Consider the following 19,849-nt stretch of genomic DNA (forward strand, 5'->3'; position numbering starts at 1 on the left):
TGGTAAAACCAAAAAACCATCTGTTTGTACCATAGCAATCTATTGCAGGAAGATGTTGCTATCTAGCTGTAGTGCCACTGAATCACTGCTACTAACTCACAGGTATCAGGGAAAACAAAGGACCAGTAGCGTCCCACCTGGCAGAACAAAACTGATGACTCTGAGCAAGTTGCTTTGTAGGCACGGACTGAGCTTTACTTGGCATTGCTCATCCCTGCTTGACTACCTAGCCGACTCCAGACCACAAGCCTCATATATAGGTACTACGTTTCAAGAGAGTTTGTTGTTCTATCCGCTACAACATTTGTTCTGGATCTTTTATCATGGTAATTATATTGTTCTTTAAATGTTTCCTTTTAATGTCACTCGTTTTCTACAGATTAAATAACTTTCCCGCCCCAAAAGGCTCGTTGCTTGGTTTATTGTGTGTGGGTGTAAAGTCCCTTCAAGTCGCAGCTGACTTATGGCGACCCCTTTTGGGGTTTTCATGGCGACCCCTTTTGGGGTTTTCATGGCAAGAGATGAACAGAGGTGGTTTGCCGGTGCCTTCCTCTGCACAGCAACCCTGGTCTTCCTTGGTGGTCTCCCATCCAAATACTAACCAGGGCTGACCCTGCTTAGCTTCTGAGATCTGACGAGATCAGGCTAGCCTGGGCCAAATAGGTCAGTTTATTACAACCCACTTTTAATTTGGCCCTGACCTGGATGGCCCAGGCTAGCCTGATCTCGTCAGATCTCAGAAGCTAAGCAGGGTCAGCCCTGGTTAGTATTTGGATGGGAGACCACCAAGGAAGACCAGGGTTGCTGTGCAGAGGAAGGCACCGGCAAACCACCTCTGTTCGTCTCTTGCCATGAAAACCCCAAAAGGGGTCGCCATAAGTTGGCTGCGACTTGACGGCACTTCACACATGCACACTTTGAGGAAATTCTGCATAATAGGCACCCTGCCACTCATGGACAGCTTGGGAGAAAGAAAGAAAAGGCCCCAGACAAGGGCTCTGCCCCAGGGCCTGACCTAGTTTGGCCCCAACAAAGGAGGAAGCAAAGGAAGAAAGATCCAGCTGGTGCCTCTCGTGGCTCTGCTGGGCCTAGGAGCATCTGTCTGAATGCCATAGCCAGCTCTGAACGCTTCTCATCTGGCCCGGGAGTCATGCATGGCTCACCTGGGCTGGGTGCTGCCTCACTTCGGCCCGGACACCATCTTCCCCAAGCCATGTGTGGCTCTCTCAGGCTTCCCCAGGCTGCGCCCAGCTCATCTGCTCCAGGGCACTGTGTTCCCTAGGCGGTGCATAGCTCTCTCTTCCATGCAGCATGTGCTGCTTGTCCTGCCTGTGCAACGTTTGCCCGGGCTGGGCACCACCTTTCCCAGGCTTCACAGAGCCCTTGCCTGGGCTGGACCAGCCCAAGTATGTGTGTGGGAGGGAGGACAGGGGCAGACCATCAGCTCATGGGGAAATTCCCTGATGGCTATAATGGCCAATCCCCCCTTACTGCTAAATGTTAAAAACCGGGGCTTCATGCCACCTGTCAAAGATGATCTCTCAAATGCCATGTTCAATCAAATCATAATTCCCTTGTACTTACTGGGCAACTATAATAATATAATATGATATTCTGGTAGTCCCTTATTGACTCTCTCATTTTCTCAAAGCCTAAAGGACAGCATCTCATAGAGTTTAAGATTTTTATATTTTGTTGTCTCATAAATAGATGAAATGAAGTATGTAAAGTTTCCTTTCCACTAGCACTCTCTGGACCACTTCTGAGGAGTGAACATCATTCAGCTTTTTTTGGGTTCCCCCCCCCCCCAAGCCAGGGACCTTTATTTCAGAAACATCACCCTCAGTTACTACACATAGAGTTGCCCATAAGGCTCTGTAGCATTCAGTGTTACACACTTATCCTTTTAAGAGGAAACTGTTTCCTACCAATTTGTGTGTGTGTGTGAAGTGCCTTCAAGTCACAGCTATCTTATGGCGACCCCTTTTTGGGGTTTTCATGGCAAGAGACTAACAGAGTTGTTTTGCCAGCGCCTTCCTCTGCGCAGCAGCCCTGGACTTCCTTGGTGGTCTCCCATCCAAAGACTAACCAGGGCTGACCCTGCTTAGCTTCTGAGATCTGACGAGATCAGGCTAACCTGGGCCATCCAGGTCAGGGCTCCTACCAATTTAGTATGTGTTAATTTGTTTAGTAAGATGACGTGACAGCATGTGCCAACTGATACCTGAGGGAAAATTACATGCAACATTTGAATCACATTACTAGAATTCCTGGCATGTTATTTGGCCCTGAAGAACAGCCAATGAGAGACCCAGTCTAGGTCAGGGCTACAGAACAGGGGAAGAGGGTATTTACCTCTTTCTTCCCTGTATTGTTTTTCCACTGGAAAACTGAACTTACCCCACATGGCTACTTTTAGCCCCAGTAGAGAAAAAGGCAGCTATTTTGCCTGTCTTTTTCTTCTACCAAGGCTTATAGTAGCTGGGGAGGGGGGCATTTATCTCCAGGATCAGAGGAGCATGATCTTGTTTGGGGGCTTCCTAGAGGCACCTGGTTGGCCACTGTGTGAGCAGACTGCTGGACTTGATGGGCCTTGGTCTGATCTAGCAGGGCTTTTCTTATGTTCTTATGTTCTTGGGCTGGGAAATAGCAAGGGGGAGAAGAGTTAATCTCTGCCTACAACTGTTTTTAGGCCATATAATACACCGGGAGTCCCAGTCACAGAACTCCAATGACAAAGAGTGATTTCAGCATCAACCCCCCCCCCCCCATTTATCTCAACGCTGATATGAATGTGGCATGGTCACTATTTTATAACATGCACAATGTTTCTTGGCACAAGTACCTGCTCCACTTGTCGATGGGATGGTAGTAAATGTAAATGGTGGTTCTGTGGTGGTAAGTCCTACACATTTATAGGCATCTCTGTAGATTGTTCCATTGACGTCACAGGTTGCAGTCATGCACCAACCCAGACCATCTGTGGTGTTGTAAATGACTTGCTTGTAGATATATTCCTTCCCTTCATAATGGCAGTAGCAGGCTGAAATTTAGAGGAGGAAGAACGGCTTTAGTCAGGCATCTTCCTATGATAAAGTCCCTCAAGTTGCCATTCACAAATTTCTACTACTTACCTTGACCGTCGTAGTTGCACATTATGCCTTCACTGGTGCATGTACTGTAAGGGAAAAAACAGCAAGCCCCGTGAGAGTGAAGATCCATAAAAAACATATTACTGCTTATTTTCTGCTTAGTTTCTTCTGCAGCTTAATTTCACTGGGCTGGATTCCAGAGAAGCAAGCAGAAGGTGCTTTTTCCCCCCCCCTACCCGCCCCCCCAATATATCCGCAGAGCAAATGTTCAGGATCACTGGAGTCCCCTGGATAAAATGCTATGGGGCATAGAGGGGCTGCAGAGAAGAAGGAGAAGGAGAAGGAGAGTTGGTTTTTTATATGCCGACTTTCTCTACCACTTAAGGAAGACTCAAACCAGCTTACAATCACCGTCCCTTCCCCTCCCCACAACAGACATCCTGTGAGGTAGGTGGGGCTGAGAGAGCTCTAACAAAGCTGTAACTTGCCCAAGGTCACCCAGCTGGCTTCATGTGTAGGAGTAGGGAAACAAATCCAGTTCACCAGATTAGCCTCCGCCACTCATGTGGAGGAGTGGGGAATCAAACCCGGTTCTCCACATCAGACTCCACCGCTCCAAACCACCGGTCTTAACCACTACACCACGCTGGCTCTCTATGTGAATTGGGTGACACAACCCCACTTTACTCTTGAGCCTATGGAGCATCTTGCATCCTGGAAACTCTGCCAAGGGCAGAACAAGAAGGGACTGATTTTCACTCTTCACTGCATCTGCGGCATTTGTTCATGGGGATCCTGTGACTCTGAGCACCGACTTCCTGGGGATCTCAGGAGGTGCTGGGAAGGTGGGAAGCACCTTCTGCTCCTGATGGGCAGGATGCAACCCACTGAGTATAATTCTATTGAAGTCGATTTCAGCTGTAATGCGTTTTCTAAATGCTAAAATCTTTATAGATTAAAATGGGGACGCTTTTCTATATTTGGGACACCACCATTCATACATTACTTCAATAGCACCCTTACATATAGAATAACCTGTCTTGCACCAGTCTCTGGAGCACCAGGTTGCACCAGTTTCTGGAGAAAGTGAGTTTTTGTAATTGTTCCTCTTGTCGTTGCTTATGTTTTGGTTATTCTTAAATTTACCTTTATCTTGTTCCCTCTAAAAACATTCAACAACATTTTGTTATCTGGATAGGCAGCTATGGGTACGTAGAAATGAAACTTATGGATATGCGTACCCAGCTGGATCAACCAGGTTTTCTGCTGGTGGGAAAAAATGAGGACGCCCCTCTGGCCACAGAAACAAGCTACTCTGGGGGGGGGGGTCACAGGACCTGCATGTACAAAAGCCACGTGGAACCAGGACAGTAGTAAGGAGGGGAATTGGGTGAGACTGAGTGAAAAAGCTAGCTAGATCCAACTCTCAATAGTTGCACAATATTGCTGTACTTATATTCTATAGTCTCGAAAATGCAAGAGAATATGTGGTACCCTCCTAATCTGGAACCATTTGACCATTTGTTTATTGTGCTATAATCCCTTGCATATGGTAAATTAGAGGAGGCAATATATCTAATTGATTATTTTTTGAATCAACAGATTCGGCTATTGAACAGAGAAACTCATTTAAAGTGATGCAAATATTGTTTGTCAGCACTGAATACGCTTGAGCGACAAGCTGTAAAAGAAATTTATCTGCAACTCAGATACAGAAATGTAAGCGAGAATTATTTTATATTTTCTTAATGTTGGTCCTCAGCTTTTATTGCCTATGTAAAATCAACTTTAAAATATTGCTTTCACCAATTAACTTCTGGCCTACTGCCATTGTTTTTGTCAATATCGGATCACAGCAGGTCATTTTGGAATAAACAGAATGGAAACTGGGCACATAGAGCTAATCACAAACTCTGCTGAACTGGTTTATATTGATGTTATTAGACTATACACATACCATGACTGACATGTGTCTCTTAAGTCAATGTGTGTTCCTAGTGGATAATAGTTATCCTCAGCATCATAGCAGCCACACTGATCAACACATTTCATCTCCTCTTCATTGAAATATGGCTTATCTGCTGGACAGTATGGGTAGCAGCCTGCAAATTGAGAGAGAGATACATATACAAGAAGGTGTAAAATAGATCTGTGGCTAAAAAGCAGTTCCTTTCATTTCCTCCATACTTTTTAAAAAAGTTGTGCTCCTGAATTTTTTGTGTAAATGCTGGGATTTCCTCCTTTTTTGCATACTTCCAAGTGAGTTGCTTCAATGCAAAGAAAAAGCACGACGTTATCATGTTTACACTGATTCATATTTTAACAAACAGCAACAGCAACCAACACCTTCAAACAAAAATTGAAAACTTGCCTATAACATTTGGATGGGTGGCCAGATTATCAAGTTCATGACCAAGATTCTACATTTAACTAATAGTCTGATGTGTTACACTTTAGCTTAGAAAAAGGTATTAGAACATATAAAGCTTCCTTATGCCGTTCTCTAATACAGAAGGGTCTTTCCGAACACCTCCTACTGGCATGCCACGCATGTGTTTGCCACTGAGCCAAGGGCTCTCCCCTGTTGGAAGCCGAAGAAAATGAGCTTATGGGAGCCAGCTATTGCTAAGTAGGAGAGAATAAGAACAACAAGCCAGTAAAAGATGTTTTACCTTCCAAGCCAGGTAACTGATGAAGGCATCTGCCGCTGGGGTTCCTACATGTCTTCATGCACGGAGCTCCACAGGCCTTGTAGTGCCAATCGCATTCTCTTTCAGCATTGTAATAGTCACAGAACATAGCTAAGAGGAACCAGGAAAAAAATGTGTTTAGAACCAAATGCTCCAACATGTGTGTGTGTGTTAAGTGCTGTCAAGTCGCTTCTGACTCATGGCGACCCTATGAAAAGTCCTCCAAAATGTCCTGTCTTTGACAGCCTTGCTCAGCTCCTGCAAATTGAGGGCTGTGGCTTCCTTTATTGAGTCAATCCATCTCTTGTTGGGTCTTCCTCTTTTCCTGCGGCCCTCAACTTTTCCTAGCATGACTGTCTTTTCCAGTGACTCTTGTTGTCTCATGACGTGACCAAAATACGATAGCCTCAGTTTAGTCATTTTAACTTCTAGGGTCAGTCCAGGCTTGATTTGATCTATAACACACTGATTTTTTTTTGGGGGGGGGGCAGTCCACGGAATCTGTAACACTCTCCTCCAACACAACATTTCAAAGGAATCTATTTTCTTCCTATCAGCTTTCTTCACTGTCCAGCTTTCACACCCATATATAATAATAGGGAATACGATGGCATAAATTAATCTAGTCTTGGTGGACAGTGACACATCCTTACACTTCAAAATATTTTCTAGCTCCTTCATGGCTGCCCTTCCCAGTCTCAATCTCCTTCTGATTTCTTGGCTGCAGTCTCCCTTTTGGTTGATGGTGGAGCCAAGGAATAGAAAGTCTTGAACAATTTCAATTTCTATGAATTCATAGTACTGTTTTATTTTAAGTTGTAGTGTGGGCTATTACTCACGGCAAATGGATGGTGTTCTCCAGGAGATGCACACACCAAATTCACTACATGCTTGAGCATACGCAGCCACAGCTGTGCAGAAGCATTCACAATCTCCCCCAGAGTCACAGGCACAGGCATCAGTCACACAAGCTTCATAGTATTTAGTTGGTTCAACCTATTAAGAAATTTAGAACAGCAGTGATGAGTCTCAGCGTTTCCAAATCATGTTTCCACAACGACGACTGATGTTATGCAAAAATTTCATTTCCAATGTTATTGTTACATACAATTGAACTTTTAAAAAAGTTATGTAAAAATAAAACCAGGATTTTAAAAAAAATTGCACATGCAACTGCTTAAGAAGACATTAGACTACCTGAAGTCACATAAAAGACTCGCCTAACTCAATGAAGAAGAGCCCCGTGGTGCAGAGTGGTAAGCTGCAGTACTGCAGTCCAAGCTCTGCTCACGACCTGAATACAATCCCGACAGAAGTCGGTTTCAGGTAGCCGGCTCAAGGTTGACTCAGCCTTCCATCTTTCTGAGGTCGGTAAAATGAGGACCCAGCTTGCTGGGGGTAAAGGGAAGATGACTGGGGAAGGCACTGGGAAACCACCCCGTAAACAAAGTCTGCCTAGTAAACGTCGGGATGTGACGTCACCCCATGAGTCGGGAATGACCCAGTGCTTGCACAGGGGACCTTTACCTTTTTTTTTTTTTTAACTCAATGAAGATATAAATAGACCCAACTCAGATACATTTGAACATAGAAGAGGGCTGAGCATCTACTGGTATGCACAAGAATGTTTTTGCTGAATGATCAGGCCTGTCCAATCAGACATTGCTTTAACTGAATCCAGTGTCCAGTTGCTACTCTTTCTCCAAATGGGTGATCAGAACTGAAAGAGCTGATGATCTGTTCATGGATGTGCAGGAAAAACACAAGCATAAACCTGGGTCCAGGATCTTCACCCACAATTGGGGTGGGGCTGAGGCTCAGAGACAGAGCATCTTCTTTGCATGCAGAAAGTCCCAAGTTCAGTCCCCAGAATTGCTAGTTAAAAGGGCCTCTATTAGGTGATGTGTACACATGAAGCTGCTTATCGTGAATCAGGCCATTGGTCTGTCAAGGTCAGTACTGTCTACTCAGATTAGCAGTGGCTCTCCAGGGTCTCAGGTAGAGGTCTTTCACATTATCTACTCCCCGATCTTATTAACTGGAGATGCCAGGGATTGAACATGAGACTTTCTGCATGCCAAGCAGACGATCTACCACTAAGCCATGTCCCCTCCCTTAAACATCTTTACCCGAGACTCCAGATAGCTGCAGCCAGTCTGAGCAGGCAGTGGTCTAAAGGCAGCTGCATTAAATACCCTTTTGTACAGATTAAAACACAAACAGACCCCATAAGAAAATAAGAAAAGCCCTGCTAGATCAGACCAAGGCCCATCAAGTCCAGCAGCCTGTTCACACAGTGGCCAACCAGGTGCCTCAATGAAGCCCACAAACAAGACGACTGCAGCAGCATCCCGCCTGTGCTCCACAGCACCTAATATAACAGGCATGCTCCTATTAAGCAAAGCGCACAGTGAGATTTTTATGCCCACAGATGTGGCTTCATTGTATTAAGGTGGCGAATTGTTGAATATTTTCATCCAGAATCGATTAGCAATGGATTCTAGAGTAAGGCATATTTGTGATTTGTTTCAGAAGAGTCAACAAGGCATTTTTCCCCCAATGAGGAATATATTTAACATGAACAAAGGTCTTCCTGAATTTGACTCACATTCTATTTTTATTGCATTTCTGAATGGTTCCCAGCAACAGTTTGTGGGTTCAGCAATCAGTTTGTGCAAAGAGAATGGATTTTTGCTGCATTCCTCTTCTCCCAGGAGTCCCTTCTGACTGCCAGAAAATTGATCCCTGGGGTCGCAGGGCTGATATGGTTAATACCCACATAGGTTTTGGGGAGGCTGCACTGAAGAGGAAGAAGGAGGGCTGTGCTTGAAGAAAAGAGAGGAGAGGACCATTTTCCCACCTTCCCCTTCCTCAGTGCATCCCCCTGACATGCACTGTTTTTAGTCCAAGAAAGCCCCACAAATCTAGCAATCAGTTTCCTAGGTTTCAGAAAAGCTGTTGGGAGAAGAGGAAAGCAGCAAAAATCCACATCTGCCAGTGCCTTCCATTGAAGGATTGCTGGATCCAACCTTATATACCAGAAACAGCAGTTACAGGTGAAATCTATTTTTGAATATAAACACCAAAATCTAGAATGTAACCTTGGATGGATAGTGCAAAAGGCCCTTCATTAATTACGCTACAAACAACCCTCGTGTTGGGTGCCATCCCATGGGGTGATACTTGCACATACACTTTGCTGAAATGCGTATACATTTTGCAGAACCTCTTCATGTGTAACTGGACAGAACGGCCATTCATCCATGTGCCTTAGGCTTGTTGCCTCAGTTTCCAGGGGCGGCAGCAGGTCTCTGAAAGCATCCTGTGTATGTGTGTGTAAAGTGCCGTCAAGTCGCAGCCGACTTATGGCGACCCCCTTTGGGGTTTTCATGGCAAGAGACTTACAGAGGTGGTTTGCCAGTGCCTTCCTCTGCACAGCAACCCTAGTATTCCTTGGTGGTCTCCCATCCAAATACTAACCAGGGCTGACCCTGCTTTGCTTCTGAGATCTGACGAGATCAGGCTAGCCTGGGCCATCCAGGTCAGGGCGAAAGCATCCTAACCTTCAGAAATATTCGGCATTGAGAATTGGCTATACCTGAGAGTGGCAGGCAGCGAAGACTTGACTGGTGATGATACTGCACTGTTTCTGCGACCAGGACTTTCTGTAAGGGTTCTTAGAGCAAGGATCCTTTATGCATTTGGCATCGGGACATGTGGGAGACACCTTCCAGCTGTTTCCAAACTCCAGCACATCACCTACTACAGACTGACTCCGCGTTGTGAAGTCATTAATTCCATTGCCATCGTAGTTCCCACACAAGCCACAGACTTGACCCTGCAGAGAGGATCGAACAAAAGAATACTGATTAAAGAATAGTGTAAAGAATACAGAATACAGTAAAGAATACTGATAATTGGCATGAACTTTTTTAAAATGTTTGACTTCTCCAATATTTTTAATCAGCAGACTGCTAACTCTAAAGATCTTTTACCACAGGACACAGTGGCCATTTTTGCATGGTAATTTGCAGCGCGTTCCAGGCTGAATTGCCCTGCATATTTTTTTGATTTTTGCAAGCTGAACAGTCATTCCCGAAGTGACTGCGAAGCCGGCGCATACCTGCTTTGCATTACTAAATAGCTCATTTAACACGACCTTTGGTGTTTGCCGCAAAGAATCCCCCTCAAGGAACCAAGCAAAACAACAGAGGCACATTAGCTATGCACATGCTAATGGCTATGCAAACAGGAACAAAGGAGCAGGTCAGTGTGTGGGGGGGGTGGAATTTCCCCTTTTGCGTCGGCACCGTGAATAGGCATTTTTAAAGACGCATTTTTAAAAAGATCTTTGAGCCAGCATCAAAATTGACCATGCAAAAATGGCCTCAGTTCATTTTTTTTCTTTTCCGCTGAGAGAATACTATCCTTGAGTGCCTAGAGGTAGATTTTTGTTTTTCTCCAGTGAAGACTGCTTTAAATTCTGAATGAAAGCAAAAAAGTGGAATTTTTGTATTGCATTTCACTTCTGAAAAGTTTAGGATAATCGGTGACTTAGTAGCTCACTGCTACCTCATTACAGACCCTGTTCCTTCCATCTTGAATTGTTTTGATAAACAATGGACAGAGGTTGATTCAGCATACTAGTAAACTTGTACTGAAAATATATATTCAGGCTTATTTACATGCAAGTAATTGCCACTAAAATCAGTGAGTTTTACTTCCAAGTAATGTGCTTTTAAAAGAAGGATATGAAAGAGACATACTTGCAACATAATACCTAGCGTGTAAAGAGCTTCTCACCTTGAAATCAGGGCTAATTTTGATAAATATGCTTGTTTTCTTGTCCCATAAGAGGATCACCCCATTGACGGTCTCAATAACCAGATAGATGCCCATGGAGCGGATTCTGTATGGTAGCTCACCATTACCATCACCTCGGGTTACTACTTTGGAGTGCTCTTCACTGAGTATCAGTTCATAGTTCTAGGGCGGCAACAAAAGCAACGAGGAACCATTTCAGTTTTCCATAAAGAAATCTCGAGATTTTTAACCACACATATGTTGTTTTAATCACATCTTTTGTTCAGCTAGCATGACTCGACAAAGTTCTTGATGCATACTTAAGGAAAAAGAAAGCATTCCTGCTGTGCTTTATACGGCGATCACTTAGCCACTAATGGCCATAATGCCAAAATGCACCTGTGTACAACTGCAAGTTCACCCTTGCAAAACCCAAACCTTGTCACTGTTTCATAAAAGTACCGGCAACGAGACTCACTTCTAAGAAGACTTTAATAGATTTTGAGCAAGTGGTTCCGGTCGAGCCACAAGGAATGTTTTCAGTCATGATCCGGAACGTCCCCTGGTTGGAGCTGTTCTGTCCACAGTGATCCTAAGGAGAGGGGTGAAGTGAGGAAAGACATTATTTCTCTCTACGGAAGGCACAGGTTATTTCTGCGTTAATAATGCCAAGACATTTACTTGATACCTGAATCAGAGTGTATTCACACTTTCCATTGAAATTGTACCGCTTGTCGTCAAAGGTGATAAAATGCCCGTCTCCATAAACAGCGCAGGTACCCAGGCACTTGTTCTGGGTGCATTTCCACATTCTGTTCTGACAGACGCTAAAAATATGGGGGGAAAATAGAATTGTGAAGCTACATGCCTGTTTGTGGGAAAACAGGGGGAAGAGTGGTTTGTGCGGAGAAAACCAGCTTTAATGTGCATCGGTTCTTTCGCTTGGATGATGGTGACTAACAGCCCATTCCTGAGCTCTGAGGCTGAAAGGCACCATTCGTGCCGCCAAGACTGGCACAAACGCCGGCGTTGGGACACTTACGCTGGCCTCCCTGGACTGCCACAGCAGTGCGGCCCTGGGACGCTGGCTCGGCGCCCTGCTGGCATCTCACCAGTGCAAGTTCTCGCGCCATCATCCCAGGGAGCATTCCCGGGGCTTTCCGGGGGCGGAACTGCCAGTAGGCAGCGTCCTAACCCCTTCCAGCCTGAGAACGCCTCCCTACACCTCAGCGGTGCTGCGCCAAGGGGTTTGGAAACTGCCGAGAGCAAGCAAGGGGCTTTAAAAATGTTAAAAATAAAAAATGGGGGGCTTCCACCCCCATTTTTTATTTTTAACATTTTTAAAGCCCCTTGCCTGCTCTCGGCAGTTTCCAAACCCCTTTGGAAGCTCTGCAACCAAGCCGTGCCCGGGCACCGCTAGGCTCAGGAATGGGCAGTAACAGCTTGGGTCAAGGTTTCTGAAACCGAAAGCTTCCAATTGTGCTCTGTGTGAGGGGAGTGAGGACAGAGTGTGCAAATGTGGCAAAAAAGCCAGGCTTGTGCCCATCCCAAGCAAACCATTGTTTTGTTTGGGAGAGCTGAATGCACCCTAGGAAACAGCCGGGGAAACCACGTTATTCCAAAAAGAAAAGATTATGAAAAGTCCCAAAGTCAGAAATATATAATTAGCCATATAGTTTCTGAAGTACCATACATTCTTGGCCAGTATAATATATAACAGATTCAGGGCCCATATACAATGAACAGCCAAAAAACAGATCTCTCTGAAAACACTCTTATTTTCATGCTCTGAAATAATAACACCATTTTATATATTATATGGAAGATACTTGGGTTAACAACTATAGGTACTCTCAACGGAGATCTGCTGCCAATTTTGGCTGTCTGATGAGGATTCCTGTATGATATATACACGTTTGTCATATTCACATTGTATGTTTAGGCGTCTACTGAAAAAATATTTAACTGTACACTTACAATGTAATATGTAAAGAAGTCTCAACCTACATGCCAACCCACTGTTCAACTAGATCAAAGCTTCTTAAACTGTGGGTCACGATCCCATATGGGGTCACGTAACTGAATGTGGGGGTCACGAAAAAATTTTTTTAATGTTAAAATAAATTTCTTTACGATTTATTATCAGTAAATGTTTGATTTGTATACCTGTTTTATATACCTATATACCCAGGCAAAAAGGGGTCACGAGTGGAAAAAGTTTGAGAAGCCCTGAACTAGATTACTTTTTTTCATAATGCTGGCTCTCTTTGGAATGGGTAAGGTGATGGGAACAAGAGGCAGGCCGACTCTTTTATCAAATACTTACCATGTGTTACAATCGACTTTGATCTTTTCTCCTGGATTATAAGTGGCATCATTGTGAATACAAGGACATTCTTCCATAGCGATGCAGTTACCTTTGCCATCTGACACTAGTCCAGAAGGGCACACGCAGCCAGACATACACTGTGTGCTGTACTGCAAGAGCCAAGAATAAAACAGAAGCGAATGACACCAATAGTCCTAGAACCTGCTTCTTTCTCTAGTACAGTTAAAACAGGGGTGACTCAAAAGACTGCGTGTTGGGAGATGCAACTGAGTGAAAGCTTGGTTTTGGTAGGGAATTATCACCCATGCAGAAGCTTCAGTGCACATTCAGAAACTCCAAGTAATGTACAGGGCTCCAGTGCATGCACATTCCAAATAAGCAAAGACTGGTCCACTTACTGCAGTGCAGAGGTATGCAAGTGTTCCTTGATATTGAAGTGGATGGAATAACCCTGGCCTATGCAGAGCTCTATATGTGCATTAGACCCAAGAGCTTGACATTCAGACGACGGGTCAACAAATGGATCGCTTATTCAAGTAGTACATTTAGGGAGCAATCATAAGCAGATCAACTCAAAAATAAGTCCAATTTTATTCAACAAGGCTTATTTCCAGGAATGTGTTCATAGGATTGCAACCTTTCAGTACAATCCAGCGCAGATTTACACCAAAGTAAATTTTAAAGGTTGCACTTTTAAAAAGAGCTTTGAGCAAGCATCAAAATTGACCCTGCATAAATGGTGTTTATAGAGTGTTTATAGAGCTGACTTCACACAGAAATCTTAGAATCCTTACACCAATCCCATAAGATAGGGCAGTGTTACTATTATATTGCAGATGGGAAGTGGCTGAGATTCAGAAACAGGGGCTTTCTTAATGAGTTAAGGGCAGTGGCGATTCAGAACGTATCAGTTGGGTTGCTGCTGCGTACTTACACACTGCATATCGAGAGTCTGACAGCTCTTCTGGCATTCAGCTCCAGTGCTCCCTGTGGTGGCATTTTTGCAGTCAAAGTAGACCATGGGAGCAGTACACACTAGCATAGAGACAGAGAGAGGGTGGGAGAGAGAGTGGTATAGATGTAAGTACAGGCATGGATGCCAGAGAGCACGACGAGGAGGAGGAATCATTTGAGCTTCAATGTGCTTTCTTGAACCATTCTTAACAGGGTGCTTTGACCCTGTGCCAATGTGCAGCTTTTCTTACATATGGCCTTCGAGCGTCAATACAATAATTTTGCTAATTGTGTGGGGAGAGTTGTCTCCCGAGGGTTGCCAGGTCCCTTTTCACCACTGGCGGGAGGTTTTTGGGGCGGAGCCTGAGGAGGGCGGGGCTTGGGGAGGGGAGGGACTTCCATGCCATAGAGTCCAATTGCCAAAGCGGCCATTTTCTGCAGGGGAACTGATCTCTATCAGCTGGAGATCAGTTGTAATAGCGGGAGATCTCCAGCTAATACTTGGAGGTTGGCAACCCTATGTCTCCCCCACCCCACCCCCGGAATGGTTTTTTGAACAAACAACAATTTTCAGCCAAATCACATGCATCTTTACTCAAACTTAGTTCCACTTTGTTCAATGGCTTTCAAATAACTGAGCACAGGATTATAGCTATAGTTTTTTTTTAAAAAGCCCACAGGTTCTACTGACATTGTTGCATAATGCAAGGTGGTTTTGTTCAAGCCATGTCTGACCTTGCTAAATGCAAAACAACATCTGGACAGTAAACACAGGGGTTTTCCCCCTTACCTGGCGTCAAGTTCCCATCTCCAATGCAGTTCATCTTCCCTTGAGCACAAGTGCTATGTAAATAAAAAGACAATTATATGTAATTTAGATCACTTAGATTAACTTCCTGTGTTTCAGAATTCTGGGCCTTTAAATTGCAGCTGTATAATCTCATCTTGAAAATCAGCACAAAGAGCCCAGTAACCAGGGGTATTTTATATGACTCCGGTAAAAATGTGATTTAAGTTCGGAATAATTGGAGTTTGAAAATAAGACTATGCTTGCCATTGATGTTTAGGTCATTTCAAAATCCTGTTACTCTGCTTATTTAGGCATTTTATTTTCTACAGTTAAGGAAAATGGAAAATGCAGTCATGTGAATTAAAGAGAAATGTGACAGACAGTGCCATTCAAAAGTCAGACCAGAACCAACGGGTTGAAATTAAATCAAAAGAGTTTCCATCTTGACATTAGGAAGAATTTTCTAACAGTTAGAGCGGTTCCTCACTAGAACAGGCTTCCTCGGGAGGTGGTAAGTGCTCCTTCCCTGGAGGTTTCTAAGCAGAGGCTAGATGGCCATCTGTCAGCAATGCTGATTCTATGACCTTGGGCAGTTCATGGGAGGTAGGGCATCTTGGCCAACTTTTAGGCATGGAGTAGGTCACTGGGGTGTGTGTGGGGGAGGTAGTTGTGAGTTTCCTGCCTTGTGCAGGAGGTTGGACTAGATGACCCTGGTGGTCCCAACTTATGATTCTATATCTATTGTGATAATAATAAAATTTGGACTGAAAAATTTGAATCTTCATACCAGACAACACCCGTATCATGGAGAACTTCACCAGGTAGTATGGCAGTTCCTCTGTAATAACAAGGACAGCTACTGGCAGGCACACATTTTCCATAGTCATCCATGTAGGTTCCATTTATACATGTACATCCATCAACTGGGACAAATTTGATGTTGCAGGTAATATCAGGTTCACTCAGGGACCTACAGGTAGGTTGACAGGAACTGATGGTATAGCTGTAAGCCAGGGATTTGGGGCATGAAGTCATATATTTGGCTTGAAGGAGGAAAACAAAATAAAATGTCATTAGTGGTTTGTTAGTTGGGGGGGGGATAATGGGTTGGGTCCAAAGATTCTACTCTGATAACATCACAGCCTTCTCCAAGGCAATGTAGCCTTCCACTGGCAGAATGCCTCCCATGCTGGTGAAAGGTTCCTCATTCCAGCTCAAGATGCCACTAAACAAAACAAAACCTTTGGATCCAACCCACAGGTTGGATCCAACCCATAGGGAATATGAATGTGAAATTAATTAAGCAAAACGTAGTACAACATTTTAACATTCTCCTTTTTAGTAGAAGGGGGTTTAGAAACTGGCAGACTTCATTGGCAGGAAAGTCCTTTAATTTAATTCCTGGAAGGGTTGCTGAGGTCACTTACAACAGACATTGGTCCTCCATCCAGGAAGTTCAACTCCTTTGGCCGCACAGGCTCTCACGTAGGCGGAGAGGGAAGCACACATGCAGTCCTCGCTTCTCTCGCAGTTGCAGGTGTCAAACATGCAGTTCTAGGAAAGGGCAAAGTACTCTTCATTTTTTAAAAAAATCCATGTATATATATGTAAAACCATTTCCTTTTAAGCTTTCCCTGTCATGTCTCAGTTTCTTCACAAAGTGGGGTTTCCCTTTCAGTCTACGTTATTCACCATTCAGATCGCTTACACATGCATCCCATCCAAGTAGCTTAAAGGGCCAGGTCAGTGTGCTCGGCTTCCACCGCAGGACTGCCTCATGTGTCACCATTTTGGTGATACAACCATTGTTGGTCCGTATTTGATTTTATGCTTTGCCTATTGATAAGTCACCTTGCATCTTGCTTGATATTTAAAGGCAGGGCAAGCTTAGAAACTTAAGATTAAAAGCAAAATGAATTACTGTGTTTACCCAAATGGAATATTAGTTTTTTAAAAAGGAGGTCATCTTACATTTTCTATACAAGTTACAGTTAACTGCAGCGATATCTTTTTTTGTGAATGACATTTCTTAAGGGGATTGTCTTACAATCAGGGTTATCTTCCTTTAGAGTAACTACACATGCAGTTAGGGTTGCCAGCCTGCAGGTAGTAGCAGGAGATCTCCTGCTATTACAACTGATCTCCAGCCAACAGAGATCAGTTCACCTGGAGAAAATGGCTACTTTGGCAATTGGACACTATTGAAGTCCCTCCCCTCCCCAAACCCTGTCCTCCTCAGGCTCCACCCCAAAAATCTCTAGGTATTTCTCAGTCTGGAGCTGGCAACCCTAGGTTCAGTACATCCAGTAACAGAAAAAGTAGATTCATATAAAGGACTATAAGCAACGGGTTCAGAGGGCTGAGACACATATTATAAAAACATGTTCTGGAATTCTGTGCCTCCCATGTGCACAGGGACCTGATTAGGATCGGGACTGCAGTGTACAAGGAGAAGGTACTTAAGTGTTCACCCTCTGTACCATTTTTCCCACTTGAAAGGACTGCAGGAGCAAGTATTTGTCCTGTTGAGGAAACTTATATACATAACCAACAGAGCATATAGGTTTTCCCAACTGGGCCAACAATGTCTCCCTGAAGCTGTTTCTCATAGGCAAAATGGCTCAGAAGTAGAGCATAAGCATTCTGTCCCCATGTGCAGTGCACCCATTCAAATTGGCTGTATGCATGCCTGGGAGGCACAAAACTCCAGAACATGCCTTTGTAATGTGTGCCTTGTTCCTTCACCAAGCTCTTGGGAAGTCATAGGGCCAGTTCACTATGCAGGTGTTTGACTTGATTTCTCATGAACTGATGACTCACAGATGAATGTATGAACTGGCTCCACTGCAAACCATTGTGTCTTAGTGATATGAATGTTCTTTCTGTGATGGCTCATTCACTCATGCAAGCCACTACGTGATTCTGCAGTCATCCAATAACAAACATATATGAGGGAACTAGTCCTTAGAACTTTCCTTCATCTTCTGTGTAATTGACCAGGCTCTTATCCCAGCCTTCAGATCATCTATTTGAATGTTCGCCTTCATTCCTGTGCTCAGCTTTTCTCATCCCTGACACAAGACATGGTATGGACTCCATGGACTCAAAATGGGAGGCAGATTCTCAGCCACTTTGGCTAAGTAGTCCTAAGAATTTCTTTCCTCAGAGATACTTTTAAGGGCCAGCCTATTTTTATTTCTAAAGGGGAGGTAATAGTTACCAAATTACCTTGTGATAAATAGCTGGATTCAATGAAGGATGGCATTTGGCAAAGGGTCCTTCAGCGTCAGTCAGCAATCCACACCAATGATGGGCATACTTTTCTACAAAGAGAGGAAATGGATGTCTCACTTTGAGCATTGCTTTAGGTGAAAATAGCTGCTTTAAGAACAGCCTATATCTCCTATCACATATAAGATACTATGGGTTGGATTCAGATTTATGTGGGTAGAAGGACACATGTGGACTTTCCTTACTTTCCCCTAGTGACCCCTCCACCCATAATCATATGCTCATCAAATTCTCCTGTTGAGGCCCAGGGGCCATAATAAGCAAAATGCAGTTGAATAGGAGGCAGTAGAGAGGAAGCAGAATTCAGTGAAATCATTTCCCTTTTGCCTTCTGTCAATCTTACTGTGCTTGTACTAAAAGTAAAGTAGGGCAGGTTCACCCAATTACCCCTTCTCTCTGCTGCCCCCAGTGCCATGGTGCATTTTGCTTATGAGGGCTCCTTTGATTCTCAGCATGGGGGTTTAGGGGCACACATGGGGCTATTGTGGGAAGGGGAAAGAAGGAGAGATCTCCTTCCAGTCATATGAGTATAAAGCCACCTCATTGCTAAAACTGCCAAAACTGTCTTCTTTGTATACATGCTACAACAAATGTGTGTAAATACAGTCACACAGTTCTACACAGAGTTGACAATTTCTAAATTAACTGCAAAACGTACTACCCACAATTCAACATAGAATAAGCCATGCTTAAAATTCATTTATGCTGATGGATTTAAATATGGATTTTGGATTTGTAGCCACTGGATCTTTATTTGAAGAGTTGATTATTGTTGTTGTTTGTTTTTTCACTTTTATTAATATTGTTTTCAGTTAGTTCTTCTATTTTTTAAAATTTATCAAGTATTTCCATGAGCCAGAGGGGCAAAATCTAGGATTACAGCGTAGCAGTGTTACTGTGTCTTGCTTATAATTCTTAAAATATTCCTACCATTTTCAATGCTAAGTGAGCAAGGGTCTTCAAAATTCTGTTTGATGTTGGGACATATAGCCTGAGTTTTCCAGGTGTTAGCAAATGCAGGTGCTGTTCCTTCCACCACACCACTTATGGCTTTGAAGTCATCTGTCTGACGGCTGTCAAAGTTTCCACAGAGGCCTTTGGGGGAAAAAAAACACCAAAGAGTCTGAATTGCTCAAGAGATGGCTAGTGGCACGCTGGACTTAGACATCTCACCATTTCTATTACAAAAAAAAAGTTCTTACCACAGGTCTTCCCTTTAAAAGAGGGATCCAAACGAACAAAGAGTTGCATGATGGGAGTGAGCTGGATCTCCAGCTGAAGGCCATAGTTTGTTTGCACAATGATAAAGAAAGATGACGGTCTGAAGATGGTGACGTTAGCTGTGGATAAAGAATACAATGGAACCATTCTAATGAGATACATGGCTACAGCCATCATTAATTCTTCAGGGTAGGAGGATAGCCTTACTTCATATTTATAATATGCCATTTTGCTCATGTGAATTGGCCCTGAGCTGAACACCAAAACTGTAATGTATTGTGAATAATTCTGTACTAGCCTCATTTGTTCCTCACCAGAATAGACAGTGTAGTTGGGAAAAATAAACAGTAACTATTAAATATAATCTTGCTACTTGTAGGAGAGCAACCTTTATGCTAGATTCCTCTTTGAAATGTTTAAGTAACTATTAAATATAATCTTGCTACTTGTAGGAGAGCAACCTTTATGCTAGATTCCTCTTTGAAATGTTTAAGTCTACATTGCCAGCCAGATGTTTCTGATGTGCAATATACCTGCTGAGATAGGCAGTTGGGTGTAGATCCAGTTGACGAATACAGCACCACCAGGTTTCACCACAATGGTCTAGTGAAAGAGAGCAACAGTGTGATAATTAGCCCAACAATAAATCATTTAATCAAGTCAGACACTGGTCAATGAA

The 19,849-nt window shown here is 43.7% G+C and overlaps 1 protein-coding gene across 1 annotated transcript in view; it reads right to left on the reverse strand.

Moving 5' to 3' along the window:
- LOC130479563 (mucin-5B-like) overlaps positions 1-19,849 on the reverse strand; it is a 74,258-nt gene that overhangs the window by 37,682 nt on the left and 16,727 nt on the right. Inside the window, exons 12-29 of the mRNA XM_056851961.1 lie at positions 19,704-19,773; positions 19,152-19,289; positions 18,880-19,044; positions 17,887-17,981; positions 16,086-16,212; positions 15,446-15,701; positions 14,677-14,711; positions 13,849-13,970; positions 12,912-13,063; positions 11,274-11,412; positions 11,064-11,177; positions 10,586-10,768; positions 9,381-9,620; positions 6,622-6,778; positions 5,765-5,893; positions 5,050-5,194; positions 3,135-3,178; positions 2,846-3,043 (exon numbers count right to left, since the gene is read on the reverse strand). Of these exons, the coding sequence (XP_056707939.1) occupies positions 2,846-3,043; positions 3,135-3,178; positions 5,050-5,194; positions 5,765-5,893; positions 6,622-6,778; positions 9,381-9,620; positions 10,586-10,768; positions 11,064-11,177; positions 11,274-11,412; positions 12,912-13,063; positions 13,849-13,970; positions 14,677-14,711; positions 15,446-15,701; positions 16,086-16,212; positions 17,887-17,981; positions 18,880-19,044; positions 19,152-19,289; positions 19,704-19,773 (2,509 nt within the window). The remainder of the gene's footprint in view (positions 1-2,845; positions 3,044-3,134; positions 3,179-5,049; positions 5,195-5,764; positions 5,894-6,621; positions 6,779-9,380; positions 9,621-10,585; positions 10,769-11,063; positions 11,178-11,273; positions 11,413-12,911; positions 13,064-13,848; positions 13,971-14,676; positions 14,712-15,445; positions 15,702-16,085; positions 16,213-17,886; positions 17,982-18,879; positions 19,045-19,151; positions 19,290-19,703; positions 19,774-19,849) is intronic.

This window comes from Euleptes europaea, chromosome 6 (assembly GCF_029931775.1).
Source record: "Euleptes europaea isolate rEulEur1 chromosome 6, rEulEur1.hap1, whole genome shotgun sequence".
Taxonomy (NCBI): domain Eukaryota; kingdom Metazoa; phylum Chordata; class Lepidosauria; order Squamata; family Sphaerodactylidae; genus Euleptes; species Euleptes europaea.